Source organism: Podarcis vaucheri (genome assembly GCF_965113315.1).
Source record: "Podarcis vaucheri genome assembly, chromosome: 10".
NCBI lineage: Eukaryota > Metazoa > Chordata > Lepidosauria > Squamata > Lacertidae > Podarcis > Podarcis vaucheri.
In genome coordinates, this window is record NC_138748.1 from 55,203,261 (window position 1) to 55,225,539 (window position 22,279).

Sequence of the window (22,279 nt, forward strand, 5' to 3'; positions counted from 1 at the left end):
GAGCTTCACTGGCTGAGCCGGAATCCCAGGTCCCAGCACTTCAGCCGCCACGCCACACCTAAGTGAGAAGGCTGGGAGCTTGTGACTGTTATGAAACTAAGGCAAAATGGACCTCATCACTGACTGAAGGGGGGGAGGCTACAGGAGAATCACACTTGCTCAGTGATGGCCGGTGTGTATCCGGGAGGAAGCGTTGGTGCGCTCATATTCCAAACCAAAGCTTGAAGCCTCGCATCTGTTCATGAAGAGTAGAAAATGGGCTGAGAAAGGGAAGCGAGCTCATTCATTCATTGCCCTACAAGAAGATTTATGTCCTTTTAACCGAAGAAAATCCTGAATGGGCAGCGAGAGCATGAGCAACTGCGGCAAGAGACGTTCCTTCCTTAGCTTCCCTTAGAATCTCCCTCCCGCAAATCTAGTCCCGCGTGCGTGCAACGTCACTTCTGGCGTCACAATGACCGGGACCTCCCCCGTGCTTTTCCTTCCCATGCTTTTCGCTCGGCCCTTTTCTCCCTTAAAAGGACAATGGTACGCGCATGCAAAAGAGCTCGATTGAGGAGTACGGAGTCGTGGGAACCGCGCATGCGCACACCGCCTGGAAGTTAAGCCAATGACTCCAGAGCTTGCATCTCTCCAGACGCAGGAGCGAGACAACGAGACCGCGCAGAGGAGGAGGGGGGAGGAAGATCGCTCCGCACAACCCAGCACGCTATTGATTCGTTGGAGGTAAATCCTTTTAAATGTTCGTCGTTTCCAGTTGGGAAATATAGATTTAAAATAGTAGCCGTACATCTGAACGACGGGGAGCGGGGTCGGACAAGTTTTGTGCTCTTTTATTTGTGCGTTTTAAATTTTTTAATTAACCTGCCTTTCTGCAAGCAAACTAGTTATCAAGAGGATGTCGTATATACATGCAAGGGGGGGTGTTTGTAGGTGAGACGGTGTGTAGCTGGCGTTATTCTCTGGAATGCTTTGCACTTTGGAGGGGTATCCTGTGGCGGAAGAAACGGGGGCAGCGAAACGCTGCTTGTATTGTTGTAGGTCGAGCATGTGGCGGAGTGGCGACTCCAGCCCCCCATGAAGGAAAACAGTTGTAGGATGAGTTTCTCTATCTGTTCCACTACCCCTCCCAATTGAATCCGGTTTGTTCGACCCCATCGTCAAGAGAACTTGGAAATCGCTGGGTGTTTTAATGCAGTTAGTGCTTTGGACCGCGGTCGGGCCCCGGAGCGGGGAGTTCCCAGTTTAAAAAAGTTGTTTGTTCGCTCCTCTCTCGTAACAGAAAGGAAGCGAGGTGATTGCTGTAATCCCGGCTACCCTTCACAGTGGAATGAAAGTTAATGGGTTTCTACTTCCGAGTAATAACATGTGGGATTTGGGGCAGCAATTTGCTGTGCACGGCGTGTTGGCGGCGGTCAGATTTGTGTTGTCCGTTACAGCTATGGACGCGGGACCGGCGACAATGGGAAGCAAAAGGGAGGGGGAGGGGGAATAAGGTTTGCAGCAAATCCCTCGAGGTCGGCTAAACCGATTTAGGATTCGAGGCGAGGTTTGGAATGTTGGCGACGCGGGCGTTCCATTTCCGAACGTTCCCCGGGGTCCGTGTTCCTTTCTGCGAGTGATACACCTGTAGATCGATTCCGCGAGGGGAAAGTTGCACCGCGTTGCATGGCAAGCGGGTAACAGCCATGGCGGTGTCGGGGTATGTTTCCTCGGAGGAATGGGAAAGACAGCAGGACAGAGGCGGGGCGGGTTACCCTTGGGGTGGTTTGCCCATGCCTTTTAGAGGTGACTCCAGTTTCAGCCGCAACTGAGTTGCTTGAAACGAAGGGATCTTTTGTTTTTGTGCAATCTGTCATGACACGTGCTCCAAGCTACGCAAGTCGTTTAAAATTGCAATCCTAAAGCTACTTACCAGGGGGTAATCCTTATTGAACAAAACTGGACTTCCTTCTGAGTTGACATGGTTAGGATTGTGGTGTTAATCTCGGGTTTTTTTAATATAAAAAAAATTAAAAGCTGTTTATCAGACTACCACGTCATTAACCATCTGAGTTGGGTAGGTGGTAATGCGGCCTGGAAAGGGGTGTGTGTATCCTGCCACTTTCAAAGCAGACACTCTTAAAAGTACTGTATACAACTTTGATCGGAACTTTTATTTTTTAAGAGTCGCCTCGCTGCACATCCGCCCCTCCCCGCCCGCGCCGCCGTGCAATACGAGTCTTGTTTTCCTTTAAAGTCGACCTGGAACCTTTCCTCCCTTTCCCGCGCGTCTCATAAGTGTAATCTTTTGTTTTCGAATTCCACTCCGCGGAAGCAAACAGCCCCGGCTACTACCTTGTTTGCCGCATGTAGGCAAAACAAAGGGCTTATATAGAGCATGTGGCTGCTGGGCTTTGCAAACGGCGCGGCGCGCGAGAGGCGGGGCGGGGGGAGAGGCGGCGGCAGCAGCGCTGCTTTCTATCCCTTCGACACATAAACACGCACGAACCGTGTTGCATCCGAAATCGGAACAGAGAAATACGCACGAGGTCGCAGCTGCTTCTTGAGGACTTTTTAAAAAAAATTCAGATACTGCGTGCGCCCCCAGTGCAAGGTACCAAGCCGCGTGCAGGGAAGAGGCGGCGGCGGCGGAGGCGTGTTTAGGTGGCTCAGAGGCAGGAAGCGCCTTCGAGGGACTGAGCGGAGTGTTGGAGCAAACACACGCTCTAGTTGCTGCCTGTCCCGGGCTGTAATGTCGCTCGGTCATTAATTAACTGGGAAAGTGAGAGAGCTGGAAGGAATAGATGTCACGTTTGCCTTATTGGTACACGCTTTTGTGCATCTGTGCGGGGTTAGAGCGCGTTTCACTCTCCCCTCGTGGCGCGTGTTTATGGGAGGTCTCGCCGATCCCGCTTTGAAGTCGGAACTGTTGCCATGTTTGAATTACGTCAGGGCAAAGCCATGAGGAGGAACCAGTTCCTACCATCGCGGGCAGATCGCGCGCTCACACCCACCCGATGTGCACGCAGGAGCTTAGCGGGGCGCCGGTGGGGGGCGGGCGGCATTAGTGAGCAGGAAGTGCTGCTGGTCGCGGCGGCGATGGGATGGAGGGGGCGGGTGGGAACCTTTAGCGTCTCTTTTGTTCTGCGAGAATGCGGAGGAGTAAAACTTTCCCTGGTTACTTAATGAGGGTCCATTCCTTTGCTTTCCATCTCACACCGTGTGTGTGTGTGTGCGCGCGCGCAGACACACACACACACAAATTTGGTAAGAGCGCCAGCGCAACCTGCTGTTTCTCATTATAGTTTTAATAAAAAAGCGTTCGAAACTCAAGTCACTTCGCCTGGGATGCCACTTTCCCTCTTTCTGCGTGGGAGGCGTGCTCGTGGGAGGGGGAAAAGGTGGGCAGGCTGTGCTCTCGCGAATTATATATATAAATACACACACACACACACACACACACACAGTGTGTGTAAAATCCGTGCCAGTAGCTATGATGACCCCGATCTCGCTCGCTCTCTTCCAGCCCCCCCCCTTGGGCAGAGACTACCACCAGTAGCACTCGGAGATTAGGCGGCCTCTGGAGGGGGGAATGTTATGACGCTTCCTTCCATGGCAGCCCCTTACTGCAAAGCTAGTCGAAAGCGGAACAGGAAATGTGGACAGCTTTTGATTGCCTTTTATTTGTTGTGTGTGTGTGTGTGTGTGTGTGTGTGTGTGTGTGTGTAATGATTTGCAATGCCTATGCATGAGTGAGTCCCTTCTCCCACATCCCTCCATTGTTGGCTTCTTTTAACCATCAGATCCTACCAGTAAACAACAACAGTATCCTCTCTCTTGTCCAGTTGCACGTTTGGGCATTACATGGAGAGACCTCATGGCAGTGGCTGAGCTTGGCAGGTAGATTGACACATTCTCCTATTGCATAAGCATAGCTGTGTTGTTGCTTCTTCTTCTTCTTCTTTGCTGCTTCTAGGGAGTGTGTACAGTGGTGCCCCACAAGACGAATGCCTCGCAAGACGAAAAACTCGCTAGACGAAAGGGTTTTTCGATTTTGCGTTGCTTCGCTAGACGAATTTCCCTATGGGCTTGCTTCGCAAGACGAAAACGTCTTGCCCTTTTTTTTTTAAAGCCGCTTGAAGAGGCGCAGTTGCAACGGACCGTGCTTCGCAAGACGAAAAACATCGCAAGACGAAAAGACTCGTGGAATGAATTCTTTTCGTCTTGCGAGGCACCACTGTATATATATTTTGTTCCCGGGCAAGCAGAGTTCCTTGCACCTGTGCCTAAAAGAGACCTCAGAACTTGGTGTCTCTCTGATCATTACGGCCTGTTTTGAAAAGTAGGTCATCCTTGGCTGAGGTGGATGTGGGTGGGTGGTCTTTCCTGGAGGCAGGGCTTGCCTCTCCGCGGTGAGTGGCATGGTGATCTTCTTTTGCACAGGGTTTTGTTTAAAAATGGCTTAAATGCTTGGAAACTCTTTCCTACTTTAATCACTTTATATATGCACGCACACAACTTTCAGTGTATGGACGGAGACAGTTGAGGGTCTTTTAAAACATGATGTTCAAAGTCCCTTTGTATTTTCCCACCTCTTTTGGTGTTCATTTATAATACAGTATTTGAAAATGTGTAGAGGGGTCTTTAAGAAGCTCTCATCTAGTTTTCTCCCTGGCACAGAGAGGAGCATTCACATGCGACTCTCTATACTACAACAGAAACTCAAAGGTAATTTTGAGTGTTGTGTGAAAAAGCTATTATTCTTATTCAGGTATTAGCAGCAAAGTAGGTATCATGGGCAGAAATTAAAGGACCTCTTTAGTAAAAGAAAGTACAGTCATACCTCAGGTTACAGATGCTTCAGGATGTGTGTTTTCAGGTTGCGCACCGCGTCAAACCTGGAAGTACTGGAACAGGTTACTTCTGGGTTTCGGCGTTCGCACATGTGCAGAAGCACTAAATCATGCTTTGCACATGCGCAGACACGGCGCTGTGGGTTGTGAACGTGCCTCCCACACGGATCACGTTCGCAACCCAAGTGTCCACTGTACTTATTCATACAGTGTGTAGTTAAAACTATGGAACTCCCGATTGTGATTCTCACCAACTTTAATGGCTTTAAAATAGGATTGGGCAAGTTCATGGGGGATAAGGCGATGCTGTCAGAGGCAGTAGGCCTCTCGATACCAGTTGCTGGGATTTGCAGATAGGCAAGATGTTCTTGCACTCAGATCCTGTTTGAGGGTTTCCTACAGGCATCTTGTTGGAAACTGTGAGAACAGGATGCAGGGCTATGTGGTCCAATAGGCTCTTCTGAGTTTGGGATTTAGGCTGTTTGAACTCACTGGAGTTTCATCGCAAGTAAACATGTACAGAATTGGACTCTATGTATCTCCTCATCTCCAAGTACTTGGTACAGTGTTTGCTTAGGTTCATCCCTTTTATTATCTTTGGATTGCATCCAACAAAGTTGTCCCATTAGTGCAAGGACTTCCACCAGCGCGGTGGGACTTCCTTGCCCGGCACGCTCCCAGAATTTGCTCTGGAGGATGTGTGGGGAGGCACCACTGAGGGAGAAGAAGCCCTATTATGCAGACAGAAGACCTTGCTCCAGGAGGACAGTGTCATTGGATGCAACCCTTTCCGTTCTCTAGCATCAGAAATTAAATTGTCATCATCTCAGCAGAGGGACCTGGCTTGCTTTGCATCTCTGTTACTCCATGGAGATAAAGTGTGGGTAACTTGCACCTCATTTCAACAGCCCTCTGCAGGCAAGCAGTTCAGACCTCTGACAAGAGCAGTCTGTCTCCTGATGCCCACCAGGGAAGGAGGGAGGAGAAGGGGGCACTGGAAAGAGAGAAAGAGAAACAGGGAGTGGACCCACCCATTTTTTCCACTTTTGTCCCTTTGAGCTCCTGCCCCACCCCTCACAGATTACTCCCAAAGGAATGCAGGAGAAAAGTGGCCCACCCTGTGTTTTATAGGCCACACCAATACATTGCAAGGAAGTATTGCTCAAGCAATCACAGATAATCATTCTACACCCATTTAAACTTCATTGAATAAGCGAGAGAGAGGCGGTTATCTTTAACAAACCGTGAGAGTCCAGAGTTTTAAGAAATTGTTCTTGCTACTAATAGCATTACCTAGCCGTGCAGTCCATGCTTAATTCCCACAGGATCAACCTTGTGAAGCAACTTGCTGTTGATTGAAAGGCTGAGAGAGAGAGGCTTTCCTGTGACCACCCAGGGAGTTTTCGATAATGAAGCTTGGTAATCTGGTGATCTTTCGCAACAGAAAGAGCAAACTTGGGCCAGTGAAGAACCTGGTGAGAGTTTTAGCACATGGGTTTCTTGATCTGCAATGGCGCATTCTCTCCTTGGGATGCTCCTTTTAAAGCAGGGCTAGTCTGATTTGATAATTTTCCCCCCCCCTCTACAATCCCATTGATCCACCTTGGAGGTCTCTTGAAGTGAAAACACGGCTGTGTTGCGTGGTTCTGAGTGTGCACTCTTGAGGAAGGATGTAAGCGTCTTGCTGGATCAGCCCATGATCCACCTAGTGGCAGAGTATGTGCAGGGCCCCATATTTGATCCCTGGTATCTCCCATCTGTAAGGGACACAGGTGGCGCTGTGGGTTAAACCACAGAGCCTAGGACTTGCCGATCAGAAGGTCGGCGGTTTGAATCCCCGTGACGGGGTGAACTCCTGTTGCTCAGTCCCTGCTCCTGCCAACCTAGAAGTTCGAAAGCACATCAAAGTGCAAGTAGATAAATAGGTACTGCTCCAGCGGGAAGGTAAACGGTGTTTCTGTGTGCTGCTCTGGTTCGGCAGAAGCGGCTTAGTCATCTGGCCACATGATCTGGAAGCTGTATGCTGGCTCCCTCGGCCAATAAAGCAAGATGAGCGCCACAACCCCAGAGTCGGCCATGACCTAATGGTCAGGGGTCCCTTTATCTTTACCCTTTATCTCCCATCTGTAATGGTCTGGGAAGGCCTCTTGTCTGAAATCCTAGAAAGCTTTTGCCGGTTGGTGTGAACTCTTAAGCAGCAAACCCACAGCATAGGATCAGAATCCTGCTGAAATAGAAGTGACTTATCTTAGTCCTAGAATAGGAGGTCTTCTCTATATTACAGGATTTTACCCCACCCACTAGTATGCTGACATTGCTAATTTGTTTGAGGGATGGGGAGGGGGGAAATACAGTAATAGTCATTGATGGAATTGGGAGAATCACAATCCCGTATTGAGATGGACTGTGTGTGTTTAAGAAGCATTGCTTAACATAGTTTTACAAGTATTGCATAGAGAGCATTTAGATTTGCATCAGGCATAGTAAAATACTGTTTTCTTGGACAGTCAGTGAATTGGATTGCATGTGTCCAACCCAGATGGTCACGGGGATGGAGCAATTCCCCTGTCGAGAAAGGTTGCAGCATCTGAGACTTTGTAGTTTAAAGAAAAGCAAAGAAAAATTATGGATAGAGAAGCCAAATGAATTATACATTCTTGTATAATGTACATTATGCAAGAAATAGCAGGGTGCAGTATAACTAGGAATTCCTGCAAATACCTTCCTTTGTGCTATTCGGACAGAAGTAAAACAAAACAAAAAATCCTGACATTCTGCTATTACAAGTCTACTAATCTATGCAAGGATAGTCAGAACTGGAAAAAGGACAAAACACCTCCTGTAAAGAAATAGCTAAAGAAAGTATGTGACGCTACTTAACTGAATTATCAAAGATGAGAAAGGATTAACTTCCAAGAAGATAAGTTTACAAAAAGATGGGTCTTACACTTCTGGAACAAACTTAATTTGTGATAATACCCCCCCTACAATTACTACTTTTTAAAAACAGGTAGGAAGTACTGGTTTAAAAGAATATATAAGTCTGTACAGATGCATATCTTTTGTAAACTTCCTTCTGTTGGAAGATAACGAAGTAAATAATTTCCGTGCCTGGAGCCAAGGAATTCTCTGTCAAATGGGAGGTTTGTACTGTGGCTTGAAGATCAGTGAAAGGTTGGTGGGAGGGAAGGAAATTCCTGAGCCCAAGGTTGTCCATGATATTAACTGCAAGGGCTCTGCTCCTTTTATCCACTTGCAGATCTTACGTCCAGCGGTTTGGGGCTGTGCTTGGTATCATCCAGTTTTGAGGGAGAAATGGGAATAAAAGTGCAGGTAGATAAATGACCGGCAGCTCTATGTCTTGCCTAGTATGATTGGAAGTTTGGTGGAGATTGGCCTTGCATAGTGTAGGCTTAAGTTAAAAATAGTCATGTGCCAAAGGAAGAAGGGCCATCACTTGCCAGTGGGAAGCAGCAGATTCTGTTTCCGTGGCCTCCAGTTGTGGTTCAGTTTGTTCATTGTTACCCTTCGTTCTCAAAATAAAGGCTCCAGGTGTTTCCACACATGGGTGTTTTTCTCCCAGGCAAACTGTATCAAGGCTTATCATCTCCCAAGGTTGCATTGCAGAAGGTTTTTGGCAGATGAATTGGCCTTGTGAGAAAGCAGATTGTCAGAAGGGGGTGGTATATAAGGCTCTTTCATGTAAGCGTGACTCTTGCAGACAGGCCGGCATCAAAGCAATAGTAAGTTTTGGAATCACCCCTAAACGGCTGGATCTGGATTCGGAAATGAGCACCAGCATTCAACCCAAATTCCTAGTTATTGTTTTTTTTTTTTTTTTTTTTTTTTGCCTGCTTTGAAATCTAAACTTGGCATTACTCATATGTGTGCAATCATAAAAAATAGAATGGCCCACGACTGGGATGTTATGAGTGAGAGAAGGATTATAAAGCACTTTGGGAGACTAAACATTCCACCGTAAAACCACCATAGAAACCAAATATTTCTTTTACTACCTTTTCTGTTTTGAAGTCCATTGGCTTTTAGTTGCAATGCTTAATAGCTTCCCAAGATGATCCACCCCTACTTTCCAGAGATAAATGCCCTTAATGTACATCAGCATATTTGTTGCTTGTCCTTTGTGGTACACACAGGTGTGGGGGAAAAACCCATAGAATTGTGGTGTTGGAAGGGCCCTAAGGGTCATCTAGTCCAACCCCCTGGAGTGCAGGAATCTCAGCTAAAGCATCCCTGACAGATGGCCATCCAACCTCTGCTTAGAAACCTCCAAGGACGGAGAGTCCACCACCAGGCTGAAAGAAGCTTGAGAATCTGTTCTGACCATTTGCATGGTCACTCTGCCAAAATAGCTGCGTCTCTGCAAAAGGTTGTAGGGTGATTCCAGGCACTGGGGAGCTTAAGAAGCTTGCCTTGCACTGAGACAAATGCTTAGCCCATCCAGTTCAGTATTTTCTACACTGACTGGCAGCAGTTCTCCGGGATTTTGGACAGTAGTCTTTCCTATCCCTTCGTGAAGATGCTACAGGCTGATTTTGGGTCTGTCTGCAGGCAGAGCCTGTGCTTCAACTACAACCTTTCTCATAACTGGGTGGACAAGAGAGTTTAAGGGTTTTGGAAGTAATTGTTTTGTCAAGAAACCGCAGAAAAGTACTGGTGGCTGCAGAGATCACTCTGGGACTCCCATTTGCCCTCTAGGAGTCCTGATATTAAAAGGTATGAGTTAAATTCCCTTGCAAAAGTGTGCCCAGAGTTCAGTAGAGCAACACTTAGTAGAAGTCTTAGCAACTGAGGCATGGTATCTTAAATCAATTTCAGCCTTCAGTATTAGCTATTAATTTAAAGTGCAAGGTCTTCAAGTGCTGGTACGACTTTTTCTTTTGCCTTTTAAACTCCTGTAGAAGGCTGTGTACATTGATGCCTCTGTTTTATTAATAAGAACAGTAGCAACAGAACTGGCTGGCAGTGAGATTATTAGAAAACAAGTGATGTGGTGTATTTTCCTCTGCATTCTGCCCCCCCCATTTCTAACACTTGCACTCTTAAGTGTGTTTGTTTTGTTCTGTACAGCTGGATAATTGTAGCTTCCTCTTGTCTGAAGCAGCACAGGGCATCAAACTTGGTTTGAGATCCCTTTCTGAGTGAAAGGGTTGATTTCTTTTGTGAGAAGCTAATAAGGTTTTTTAAAAATGATTTTAACATTTGAAACTTACACTCCTATTTCTTGCTCTGCTCCAACCTGTTCTGTCTAGCCCAGCTCCTGTGCAACATAGCAAGCCCATGACTGCCTACACCCCAAAGAACCCCGGGAACTATAGTTTACCTCTCACAGGGCTGCAGTTCCCAGGCAGTCTTGCAGGTCAACTGGTTCCAAGCTGTTAAGGGCTTTATACTTGGCCCAGTAGCAAGTCGGCAAGCAGGGCCGACCTCTGAGTAAAGGGCTTATATGCTGACAGGATCTCGCTCTTGGCAGCGATTGTGCCGCAGCATTCTGCTGTATCTGCAGCTTCCGGTTCCTAAATACGCTTAGTTGGAAACAAGTCCTCCTGACTTCAGTGGGAATTAGAATAGAATCATAGAATCATAGAGTTGGAAGAGACCACAAGGGCCATTGAGTCCAACCCCCTGCCAAGCAGGAAACACCATCAGAGCACTCCTGACATATGGTTGTCAAGCCTCTGCTTAAAGACCTCCAAAGTAGGAGACTCCACCACACTCCTTGGCAGCAAATTCCACTGTCGAACAGCTCTTACTGTCAGGAAGTTCTTCCTAATGTTTAGGTGGAATCTTCTTTCTTGTAGTTTGGATCCATTGCTCCGTGTCCGCTTCTCTGGAGCAGCAGAAAACAACCTTTCTCCCTCCTCTATGTGAAATCATTTTATATATTTGAACATGGCTATCATATCACCCCTTAACCTCCTCTTCTCCAGGCTAAACATGCCCAGCTCCCTTAGCCGTTCCTCATAAGGCATCGTTTCCAGGCCTTTGACCATTTTGGTTGCCCTCCTCTGGACACGTTCCAGTTTGTCAGTGTCCTTCTTGAATTGTGGTGCCCAGAACTGGACACAGTACTCCAGGTGAGGTCTGACCAGAGCAGAATACAGTGGCACTATTACTTCCCTTGACCTAGATGCTATACTCCTATACTTGCTTCTTGATCAAAGCATGCTTGGAATTGCTGCCACGGGGCAGCAGCTGTGCAGATTCACTGTGGACAGCAGCACCTGATTCAGCTCCCAGTCTTTGCCAAACCATCCCCTCAAAAAGCAAAGCAAAGAGGGTAGGAATACAACGAAGTGGGGACTCCCCCCCCCCCAGCCCAGGTGGCTGCGTTGCCTCCTTCACAAATTGGGAGTGGATGGGACCAGAGGTAAACATGAGCTGACCAAGAAATGCGAATGTTGGTTTTTGCACAGAAGGCTGGTTTCTTTGCTCTCCTGTGTTCCTCTCTATCCTCCTCCTCCCAGATAAGCAAGAGGCATCTCAAGAGTTCAGGGTCGCCTCGCAGCTGGGCAGAAACACTGGAAAGGGGGAGGTAAAGCAGGGCTGCCAAGGGCTGTGACTTGGGAGGGGGTGTGGGATGGGGAGCGCCACAAGGGCCAGGCAGAGACCTGGACCACATTCAGCCCCTGGGCCTGAAATTCCACATCTCTGCTGATAGAGCTGGCCATAAATTCCAGGAGGAGTCAGCCATCACATAGGGCTTAATTGCATGCAAGGAGGGGGAATCCGGACTCCAGAGGGAAGGGAGGATAAGGGCCCCTTGCAAGTGATCAGGGTGGACTTCTGCCCCTCCCTAGTAGCCTGCTGAGTGGGGAAGAAGTGTGAAAGAGAGAATGGGGCTCCAGGAGAGGAAATGGGGTGGCACCACCCACCACTGGCTTTGTCCCTGCCCTAACAGTTGACACGCAACACCCTTGGCACAAAAGGGATTCTTTGCTTGTGGAGTAGTTGCTGGTGAAAGCGAGATAGCTCCTTGGAAGAAAAGGGGGTATATAAATTAAAGAAATAAAGACCACACCCACAGGCCGCTTTCTGGTTTAGATTCTGGTGTGAACTTCAGGCTCATTCCTGGCCAGATGAAAACCCAGCCTTGTGAAACTGGATGGAAGCTTTTCTTGCAGGTGCACAAAGATTAGACCTGTCAACAACAGAAAGCCTTGCCAACTTTGTCCTTGGCATCTGTGCCTCTTCCTCAGTGGCCCCCACCCTCTTGCCAGTCCTCTGTGTGACCAGGCCCAGTCCTTGGATGAGATGCTCTAGCTTAGTCGTGAGGCACATTCTTTGCATGTTCAAGGCACCAGAGGCGATGGCTGGGCTTCCCAGCTGATGGAACTGTGAGGTCAGCGTCCCTTCCGTTGAGATGGTACATGTTAAGGAATGTGCCTCTGGCAAATAACTGTGCTTCTGTATTCTTATTTAATATTGCACTTCTGTGAAATCTGCCGTGCAGCAGCAAGGAGGATGATACTGCCCAACATGTTTGGTGGGAGATATGTAGCAGTTAAGAGGTTGGATTTACTGTTTGCGACAGAAAAGGGTTGGAGGTAGTAGAGCCTGAAAAGACTTATTGTTTTATATTTATTTTATTGAGTCATTTTTATACTGTTTCCCACTTCAGTCTCGAGGCAGTGCACAAAAATTAAAGACCCATGTAAGCACCAGCCAAGGCCAGGGGATATAAAAGTATGGTTTGGATACAGTCCTGATCTTCAGAGGCCCCAAAGGGTCATCAGTGATGGGCACTTGTGCAGGTCCTGAGGGAAGTACAGTGGTATCTCGGGTTAAGTACTTACCGTATTTTTTGCACCATAACACTCACTTTTTTCCTCCTAAAAAGTAAGGGGAAATGTCTGTGCGTGTTATGGAGGAAATGCCTACGGGTGGCATGCCTACGGATTGTCCTCCTCTAAAAACTACGTGCGTGTTATGGTCGGGTGCGTGTTATAGAGTGAAAAATACGGTAATTCATTCCGGAGGTCCGTTCTTAACCTGAAACTGTTCTTAACCTGAAGCACCACTTTAGCTAATGGGGCATCCTGCTGCCGCTGCACCCCCGGAGCACAATTTCTGTTCTCATCCTGAAGCAAAGTTCTTAACCCAAGGTACTATTTCTGGGTTAGCGGAGTATGTAACCTGAAGCATATGGAACCCGAGGTACCACTGTATACCTGTTTGGGGCCATCCTGTAGCACAATAGCAATAATAGCACGGAAATGTAGTTTTTGGGTTTTTTTTCTTAACAAAACAGGAACCCTATTGGTGGGCATAGATTCCCATTCTGATTGGTTTTCTTTTGATTGGTGTATGCCTGTTTTCTCCCTTCCACATTTGAAGCCAACAAATCTACCTGAAATAACTTGAGACAAACTTGGTGACGTAGAATGCACCTTTTTACGGGGCAACTTTCCCCTTTTTCCTGCATTAACCGCAGCCGCTTGGGTCACCTTGTTACATGCCTGGCTGAATTTCCTGTGGTGTCCTCTGCGTTGAACGAGGGGGCGACACAAACACACGCGCTGCTGGCGATCGAGAGAAACGGAAATGTGTCTGAGACACCTGTCCTTATGGGAAATGGTGTGGGACAGGGATCATGAATAATGGATCATCTCCCACTGGGCATTTCTGACTGCGATGCGGTGTCGGTTTGCAGAGTTGTACATGGCAGATGCGGGGGGGGGGGGTATAGACCACAGCTGCCTTCTAAATGTTGCCTACTCTTGTTCCTTTTTGGAGCTTGATCACCTCCTTTCTTTTCCTTCCCAACCTCCCTCATCCCAACAGGCTAAAGAAGGGAAGAGAAGATGTTTGGCTTTCACAAACCGAAGATGTACCGGAGTTTAGAAGGTTGCTGCATTTGCAGAGCAAAGTCTTCCAGTTCTCGCTTCACTGACAGCAAGCGTTATGAAAAGGACTTCCAGAACTGCTTTGGGTAAGAGTTGGTGCCATTCCAGTACTGTGTTGGGTTTTCTGAGCCGAAGGCTGTTACAAAATTCAGTGAAGCCTGAAAACCAAAGGTATACCATGTTGTGTGCCTTTCTCTCTGTTGACCTCCTTCTAGTACAGGGGTAAGCAACCTTTTTCAGCAGGGGGCCGGTCCACTGTCCCTCAGACCTTGTGGGGGGCCAGACTATATTTATTTGGGGGGGAATGAATGAATTCCTATGCCCCACAAATAAGCCAGAGATGCATTTTAAATAAAAGGACACATTCCACTCATGTAAAAACACGCTGATTCCCCGACCATCTACGAAGGCGATTGGGCCGGATCCGGCCCCTGGGCCTTAGTTTGCCTCCCCATGTTCCAGTTTAACCAAGCAATTGAACTATTTTGTGTTCTTCTCACAGTTTGCACGAGGCCCGATCAGGAGATATTTGCAACGCTTGTGTGCTTCTGGTGAAAAGATGGAAAAAACTGCCAGCAGGATCAAAAAAGAACTGGAATCATGTGAGTTTTGCATCTCTCATCCTGTATCATGGTAGGAGTAGCCAGTCTGGTGCCCTCAAAATCTTGCTGGACTAGACCTTCTATGATCACTGATCACGATGGCTTGGGTTGGTGGAAGTTGTTGTCCTGAGCGTTTCCTTCTTAATAGCCATTGTGTGTACAACATGTGTAGAACAGCTGGTATTATGGTTCTGCCATTGCCTGCCTTAATGGATGTTATGACTCATAAGGCATTAATATATTTGATAAATAGGACTGGGAGGGAGAGTTGCATAAGCCACAACAGGCCCAGATACAGTTGGACTACAACTCCTCTGATCCCCAGTGAGCTTAGCCACTAATCAGGAATTGATGGGAGTTGTAGTCCAGCAACCTCTGAAGGGCACCAGGGTGAAGGACACTGGTTAGCTATTCCTTCTGACTGGAGGTATGCTGCACATTAGGTGTAGGAGCGGATAGATGAGAAGCAAGGGGCAGAAGCATCATCTCCATCATCAGAGCAGTTCAAAGGGTGGGTGCAGATTTCTGGGTTGCAATTTAGTCAAATTTTGCTCCATTTGTATAATGTATACAGTTCAGAACATCCAGCTTTACTTGGCACTGAACCTGAAAGGTCTTGGGTGCTGAGTTTCTATTGTTAGTATTTTATTATTTATTTTAAAGCACAGTAGAGCCTGAGCAATGTAAAGCAAACTCTTGCGTGCAAATCAGCACACAGCTGCTTTCCCCATTAAAAAAGGTTTTGCAGTTTTTACACCATTGCTTATTGCTACAATTCATCAGATGAGAGTCAAGGAAACAAACTTCTTTCTTGCTGTCCTTTTCCAGGTGGTGGATGCAAGAGCTGGACCAAGTCTTAAGACGACATTGAAGCCAAAGAAGATGAAAACCCTTTCTGGCAGCAGGATGAAGAGCAATCAGATAAGCAAGCTGCAGAAAGAGTTGAAGAGACACAGTATGTTAATCCTATCTGCTTTTTCCATTAATGGGCTTGATTTGGTGCTGCGGGCCTTGACTCTGAATGGCTGTACTATATATCACAGGAGAGGGCCTTTGGTGTATAGAGGCAGTATGAAATTCAAAAAATCCACCATGCTGGCTACCCTGGAATACTCCCTCCTAAATCTCTCTAAGAGGCTGGCTTTAAATCTTGCTAGTTTCACAGCCCTACAGTATTTTTTTACAGTATGTGTCTTGCTTATTCTTGGACCTGAGCAAAGGAACATTACTGGAGGACTTTGAAAGTATCGTTTCTGCAGTTCCAGTGGCTTAGTTGCAGCGTAAAATTGGAAATTCAGTCAAGCTGAAAATCCCTCCCAAACCTGGCTGAATTTGAGACCTCAGGGATAGACACACACATACATGTGTGTGTGTGTGTGTGTGTGTGTGTGTGTGTGTGTGTATTCATTCCAAACCATTTTTATCATAAATGGGTCAAAACATGTGACTCCCATTTGGCTTGTCACTATCTCCCACCCTTTGTGTATGTACACAATCTTATCCCAAAGGAATAATTCATACTGCAGTTGTTTTGGGGATGGAAATGGGATGATACCACCCTTAGCAATCCAGAGAAGAGCAAGATAATACATTATTTTAAAAAATAGCAGCAACATCTTTACTTATTTAAGTTATTCATATTTAAGTTATTCATATACCATTTAATTACCAAAGTTTCTAAGTCAGCCTGGTGCACTCAAGATGTTTTGGACACCAGACTAGAAAGGTTGTTCTAGTCAGTATACATAAAAATTAAAAGCATACAATGCATAAGATCAGTTAAAATTAATAATCAGACACATTTTAAAATCCCTGCTGAACTGGAAAAGTCTTTGACAAGCATCTGACATTCAACAGGAAGTGGGCAGGAGCCGTTTAATCTCAGCCAGGAGGGAGTTCCACCAAATTGCCCTCAAAGTACTGAATGCAGGCCTCCTGGTGGATATGAGCCATGTGTCTTCAGTCAATGGGGACCACTGACAGCGATTCCCCCTAAGATCTCAGTGATCCAGGCAGGTCTATAAGAGACCAGGAGATCCTGAACCCAAGTTAAGGGCATTATAAACCAATAAAAAAACCCTGAATTTGAACAGCCAACCTTTTGTGGGCAGGTGTTAAGTGCTGGCAGTAGTCTGTCCCCACCAACAGTCTAGCAGCATTTTGCACCAGCCAGAGCTTCGAGGCCAGGCCCAAGGGTAGCCCTACATAGAACTCGTTGCCGCAATCAAGTCCCGAGTTACCTTTGGCCAGCTGTCCTTGTCTGAGAGTGCTTGTAGTTAGTGCACTAGCTGTTGCTGGTAAAAAGCACTCTTAGCCACCGAAGTGACAAGGGTGGATCCAGGAGCTTCCTCACCCACAATAGGTAAATGGCACGTTCCAAACTTCCAAAAGTATTATCAAATGGTTCTCTGCAAGATTTGGGGTAATAAGTACATGGGGGATTAAATACTAACAACCCTGAAGAGAACCTAGGAGAAGTGTAAGCATAACTCAGGGGCGGAAAACCTTTTCTGACTGCTGGGCCAGATCTTTCTTACTCCGACCCCTAATGGGGTACATTTTCAGAGATTCAAAGAGCAGCACAGGGCTGTTTGCAAAGGGGGGGGGCATGCGTTCAAACAGCTCTATGCGGCTCTTTGAACCTTGCTGCAGGAGGGGGAAGTGGTTTCCATTGAAATGGCTGTTAAAATGGAGGGGAAGATGTCAGTGGAAGCCACTTCCCCCTTCCAAAGCAAGATGTGCCCTCTCTGTCTTGTTCAAACAAAAGGAGACTCAGGAGCTCAGCTTTACACTCGCAATTGTTTCTTTGAAGCCATGTCAGTACCTGCTGCCCATCTGAGGTCACATATTGTGTCATGGGCCAGGTGGATGGGTGTGGTTTGGGGAAAACAGCCTTGTGAGCCAAATTGGGACCCCTAGTGGGCCACATGTGGCCTGTAAGCAAAGGTTTCCCCACCCTGGACACTGATAGTAGGTGGACACTTGGGTAGTCTCAGTAGTCTGTGGAAATGTGCTGTACATTTTCTTCATCATATGGAGCAGAAACTTGGATATTTTGAAAGTTGATATTCTAAAGAAATAAAAGACGTATGCAAAACTAGTTAAATACACTGTTTTCCCTCTTCCTTACAGACTCTGATGCCCACAGCACTACTTCAAGTGCCTCTCCAGCCCAGTCTCCCTGCTATAGCAATCAGTCTGATGATGGCTCAGACACTGAGATGACCGCTGGCTCCAGCCGCCCTCATGTCTTCTCCTTCTTAGATCCCATTTACTGGAAAAGGTAAAAAGGAAGCCTGAAACAGAATCAGCACACTCCTTTAATTCATGGTAGAAATCTGTACTACTTCCGAAGCACAACTAGCGACTGTTGAGCTACACAAACATGACTCTTTATAAAAACTTTTTAAAACAATGCTTACAGCAAGACCCTGCTTGAAGGCGGCTCACAGTCTTAGTTTTTAGACAAAGGGGAAAGTAGACAGCGGGAGGAAAACACAGGAAGAGGCAGAGGTTAAAAATGCACATAATTGCAATAAATGTAATCTTAATTACAAGGCTCTTTTGCTTCCGTTCGGTTTAGCAATTAGGGAGCACTTGCAGACAGCTGATGACTCAACATGGTGTTTAGGGATGTAAATAAAGTAACTGGATAGCATGCAGAGCATGAAGTGGGTCACAAGGCATCTTGTTGTTCTCTTGAAAGCAAAGCCAGAGTCCTGGGGCTGTTTCTTCCCCCCCCCCCCATTAATCCTCTCTTAGAGGGAAATGATGGATGCCGTGACAGTAGCCAGCAGTTGTATTGATCTCCAAGTATCCCTCTTGCTTTAGGATTAGCTAGTTGCTGCATATATGGTGTAGGCTTGTATTGCCTAGCAAAGATATGTATAACAATCTGCGATCTAGAAGTCTGGGAGTGCACCATTGATTTATGGCTTTTGCTGCTGCAGGGTGTGGTGCTAGCCATTAACTTGGATGGCTTTGAAGGGGATTTAGACAGATTCGCAGAGGGCAAGGCTATTCGTGGCTATCAGGCATGCTTGCTAGCTGGAGCCTTCTTGCTCACAAGCAAGTGTATTATACCACTTGGAAGGGAGCAACAGAAAAAGGCAACTGAAATGATCAAAGAGGTGGAGAAACCCCTGTGGAAAAAGGCTACCGCATTTGGGACTTTGTAGTTTAGAGAGAAAGTGAATACGAGCTGACATGGTAGATACTTATAAAATTAAGCATGGCACAGAGAAAGTGGATACAGAGAAGTTTTTCTCCCTCTTGTGTAACACTGAAACTTGTTGACATCCATTGAATCTGAATTCAATGAGAAAAGAATGTACTTCTTCATGCAGTGCATATGGAACTTGCTTCCACTGGAGGCAGTGATGGTCAGCTGTGAAACCTTTCATTGTTAAGACAAAAATTTTAGGAGTAACTTTTTTCTGATTTTCTGGTTAAACTGCTTTGATCCTTTGTAATCTCATTGAACACCACTTAGATTTAATGCTGCTTTACCTTGCTGTGATGGTTTCATTCTAATCTGTTAGCTGATTTTAACTATTATTACTTATATTTTTGTATGCCACATCAAGTCCATCTTTTGTTGAAATTAAGACATGTATGAAATGAAATCCAAATTTATCATCTTCTTCTTTTCTTTTGAAGGCAAAAAATTTGCTGTGGAATTATTTACACAGGCCGCTTTGGAGAAGTTGTTATAGATGCTCACCTCTTCAAACCCTGCTGTAGCAATAAGAAGTCCACAACTGAGAAGCCAGAGCCACAAGGTCCCCAGTCTCCAACCATCTCCAACCAGGAAGAGTGGTGACTTCCACAGCAGTTGGTGTAAAAAACAACCTCTTTTTCTCTCTGGAAAGGCTTGAAAGTGACTTTCTCTTCACTTTAGAAGCCTGCTATGCTGCCAAAAGACCCCCCCCTCCCCCCGCGCGTGTGACCTTCAACGGTTTGAGGATTCCATTTTTTACTGCTTCAGTTCCACTGATTCAGAAACCTGTTCATATCTCTCCCCCAACCCCCAAATGACTGTAAATAATATTTAAAAGGCTCTAAAATCCATAATTGAGCTGAATGCTGCTGCAAGTCATCTTGGTTCAGCCTCTTTCCCCACACAACTCTTCTTCAGATGAAAGGCCATAAAAGAGAATTAAAAGATGTAGTGTGTTTTTCTGAAAGAGAAGTAGTGCTCACATTTTGGCATGTTAAAACTTCTAGCCAGTAACCTTTTCTCCCTGTGAGGAAAATACTTATTACTCTTAGGCATGGACCTGGGTTTGCTGAAGTTTGTACAAGACTTCCCTGCTCTGTATATGTTGTAAAGGTGGGGAGCTCTTAATTTTTACTACTGATGCTTTAACAGGGATAAAAAGTTTTGCCTGTCCTGAACCCCAAGGCCAATGGCTCATCTTTCTGGCCTAGTAAAAGTCTGTATGTGAAGGGACTGAGCATGCAATCAGACTTTGGCAAATAATAAAGTTTTGAGACTGGCCCATTCATTACCTTGGTACTGGACCAAGTTAACTTTTTTCTGTCCACTGCCTGTTCGAGTGTGCAGTCCATGTATGATTTATGCATCAATATCGCAGACGACGTTCAGGGAGATGAGGGGCTCCTTCATAGTATTGAAGGGACACGCTTTACAAATGTTGGCCAGTTGTGTAGGGCTGTGATGATAACACAGTATATATACTAAGTCCTTGTTTTCAGTACCTTGGTATGGGACCAATTAAGTGTATATTGTAATTTGTAATTGCTCTCTTTACCTGTCTAGTTCCACACCTTGATAAGGACTGAGTAAAAATCTGTCAAAAACTAGTAAATTGCAACTGGGAACAACAGTCAGTTTGTGCCTGGCAAGGTAAGAGGAGGTTTTATAATCCCAATCCAACAGCAGAATGCAAACAATGCGGTAATCACTCTTCATTTTATACAAATTTAATTATTATTAATAATAATAATTTTGAAGGCCAGTCACAAAAGCAAGCCCATTCTAGCACAAGCTCAGGTTTAAGATTCCTCTTCTGTGTTTCTGCACTGTTTGATTAGCTTGGTTACGCACCCAAGGAAGGAAAATTGCAATAATAACAAACCTACCCACATCCTTATTATAAAGTATTATCTAAAGAGAGAGAGTTCTAGGTATGCACGGCATGTGTTGACAAATAAGAGAAAGCGTTTTTATTTCAGATATATACTCTGTAAATGTGTGCGTAAATTACTGTGACTTCTCTTTTTTAAAACAACCACAACCGCCTAGTCTTGTCTAGTTAGAGCTATTTCCCAAGTTCACGACACTAAATGTGTATAATAGCCTTCATGTATGAAGAGCCGTCACAGGCTGTAGTCAGTGTCAGTCCTTGTCTAGGATGTTCTGGTCCCGGCTGCAAGTCCTTCCTGTTCCCCCTCCTTCTCTCCTAATCTCCCAGAAGTGCCTTCAGTCCTTGTTCCTACTCCTCTTGTGCCCAGCCTTCAACACAGAACTACACACTTAATTCCCCTCACTGCCTGCTTGTCCCCTATTTTGGATTTGCTTCTTCCTAAATGCTGCCCCTCTTCAGTATTTCATGTGACAAACTTCCCTGAAGAGGTGGTGAGCTAATTCTGCCCTACCACCTATGGGCAGGCAGGCCTCTCCTAGACCTCCCATGTTTCCCCCCATGCTTTCTCAGTCTGTACTGTGAGAGGGGAAAAGGGTTTCTTAAGCATTGTCACTGTAGTATATTAGCCATAGGACAAGGCACTTGGCTGGATTCAGTTTTTCCCTGAAATCTCAGCCAGCATAAGAATTAGAATATTGTTTGCTTTGTTTTAAGATGAGATTCCCAAGATTCTGATAAAATACGCCAATTGACCAAGGAAAGAGTTCTGCCAGCTTTGGCAAATAATGGTTTCCGCTGTAAGTATGCTGCTGTATTTAGCTCATACAGATTTCTCCATTTATTTCAATAGCATGAGAATTTTGACTTGTTTTGTGCAGTGCACTACTACAAACATAACTTTGTCCTTTTATACTTTTTATTAAACAAAAAAAATTCTTAAACTGATGCATTAGGAAAACAAAATCTGAGCTATTGTCTTCCTACCTTGTTTTTAGGGTTCCCTTAATTGTGTCCCCCCATTTGTAAATAGGAGAAATATTCTAAAGGGAGGATAAGATAGGTCTTTATTTGTAACTGACTAGCTACTTGGCAGTTTTGCTGGGTTGGTAATCTCTGAAGGATTCATGTAGGAGTCCCAGATATTTTTTCCGTCATCAATTTACACGTTTAAGGTTTTATTTTTTTTGTTCTTTTCTGGGTTGTTTTTAGTAAGCGTCAATAGTTCTGTGCATTTACAGCTACAGTATGAAACAATGTACTATGATATGGATCATCTCGTCTACTTCTGTATTTATTTATTTATTACTACAACAGCAGACTGCTTTTCCCTCAGCCTCCTTACTCCTCCTTCCTATGTAGTAATGCAATATGAATTGTATGTAGTTATGCACTTTGTATTAATGTAGTAGAAATCTATGGAACCTGTTTTTATACTTTTTATATTGTTCATACACTTGTAATCCAAACTTTTTTTTTACACTAGGGTAATTAATAAAAAATAGACTTTATTTAGAAAAATAAGCATTTTTATTCCTGACTTAAAAAACACACACTTTGATTTATTGATTTCACCATTAAAGTAGGTAGGAATTGCAGGAGAATAGGGGCTGTATAGATTCAGGGGCAGATCAAATACTAATGCTGCTTTAAGAAGTTGTTCATTTTCAAGGATGGATGGAATAAGGAAGAACATCCCAATTCTTCATTGGTAGCCATGGGAAGTTAAGAGAGAACTTACTATGTAACATCATAAACCTTTATGGGTGAATATTCCTGGTATGAAAAATATTTATAAATCTCAGAATGTTTTCCACTCACGGTCCAACCAAACGTTGTCTTTTAAAAAAAAAAAAAAATGCAGTGTCCCT

At 45.4% G+C, this 22,279-nt stretch overlaps 1 protein-coding gene and 1 long non-coding RNA gene across 4 annotated transcripts; one reads left to right on the forward strand and one right to left on the reverse strand.

Moving 5' to 3' along the window:
* The first annotated feature begins 576 nt into the window (after positions 1-576).
* Positions 577-21,932, forward strand: SINHCAF (SIN3-HDAC complex associated factor). Of its 3 annotated transcripts, none has more exons than XM_082240656.1 (6): positions 577-726; positions 13,638-13,785; positions 14,202-14,301; positions 15,130-15,256; positions 17,434-17,584; positions 18,961-21,932. In XM_082240656.1, exons 2-6 carry the CDS (start codon positions 13,658-13,660, stop codon positions 19,121-19,123), a joined length of 669 nt encoding a protein of 222 aa, XP_082096782.1. In that variant the 5' UTR covers positions 577-726; positions 13,638-13,657; the 3' UTR covers positions 19,124-21,932. The 3 variants fall into 3 exon arrangements, with proteins under 3 accessions (XP_082096782.1, XP_082096784.1, XP_082096783.1); XM_082240658.1 differs by lacking the exon at positions 577-726 and adding an exon at positions 1,592-1,702; XM_082240657.1 differs by lacking the exon at positions 577-726 and adding an exon at positions 2,477-2,596.
* LOC309542137 lies at positions 9,145-10,381 on the reverse strand. Its single transcript, XR_014224117.1, has 2 exons — positions 10,069-10,381; positions 9,145-9,737 (listed from the first exon to the last, which is right to left on the reverse strand). It is a non-coding gene; the product is annotated as an uncharacterized lncRNA (long non-coding RNA).
* Positions 21,933-22,279: the final 347 nt, after the last annotated feature.

Bases quoted from the DNA above. Each gene is read 5' to 3' on its own strand.
- SINHCAF (XM_082240656.1), top strand. From the start codon at position 13,658: ATGTTTGGCTTTCACAAACCGAAGATGTACCGGAGTTTAGAAGGTTGC. The intron at 14,302-15,129 runs GTGAGTTTTGCA...GTCCTTTTCCAG, and splicing joins CAAAAAAGAACTGGAATCAT to GTGGTGGATGCAAGAGCTGG. The intron at 15,257-17,433 runs GTATGTTAATCC...TCTTCCTTACAG, and splicing joins GAAAGAGTTGAAGAGACACA to ACTCTGATGCCCACAGCACT.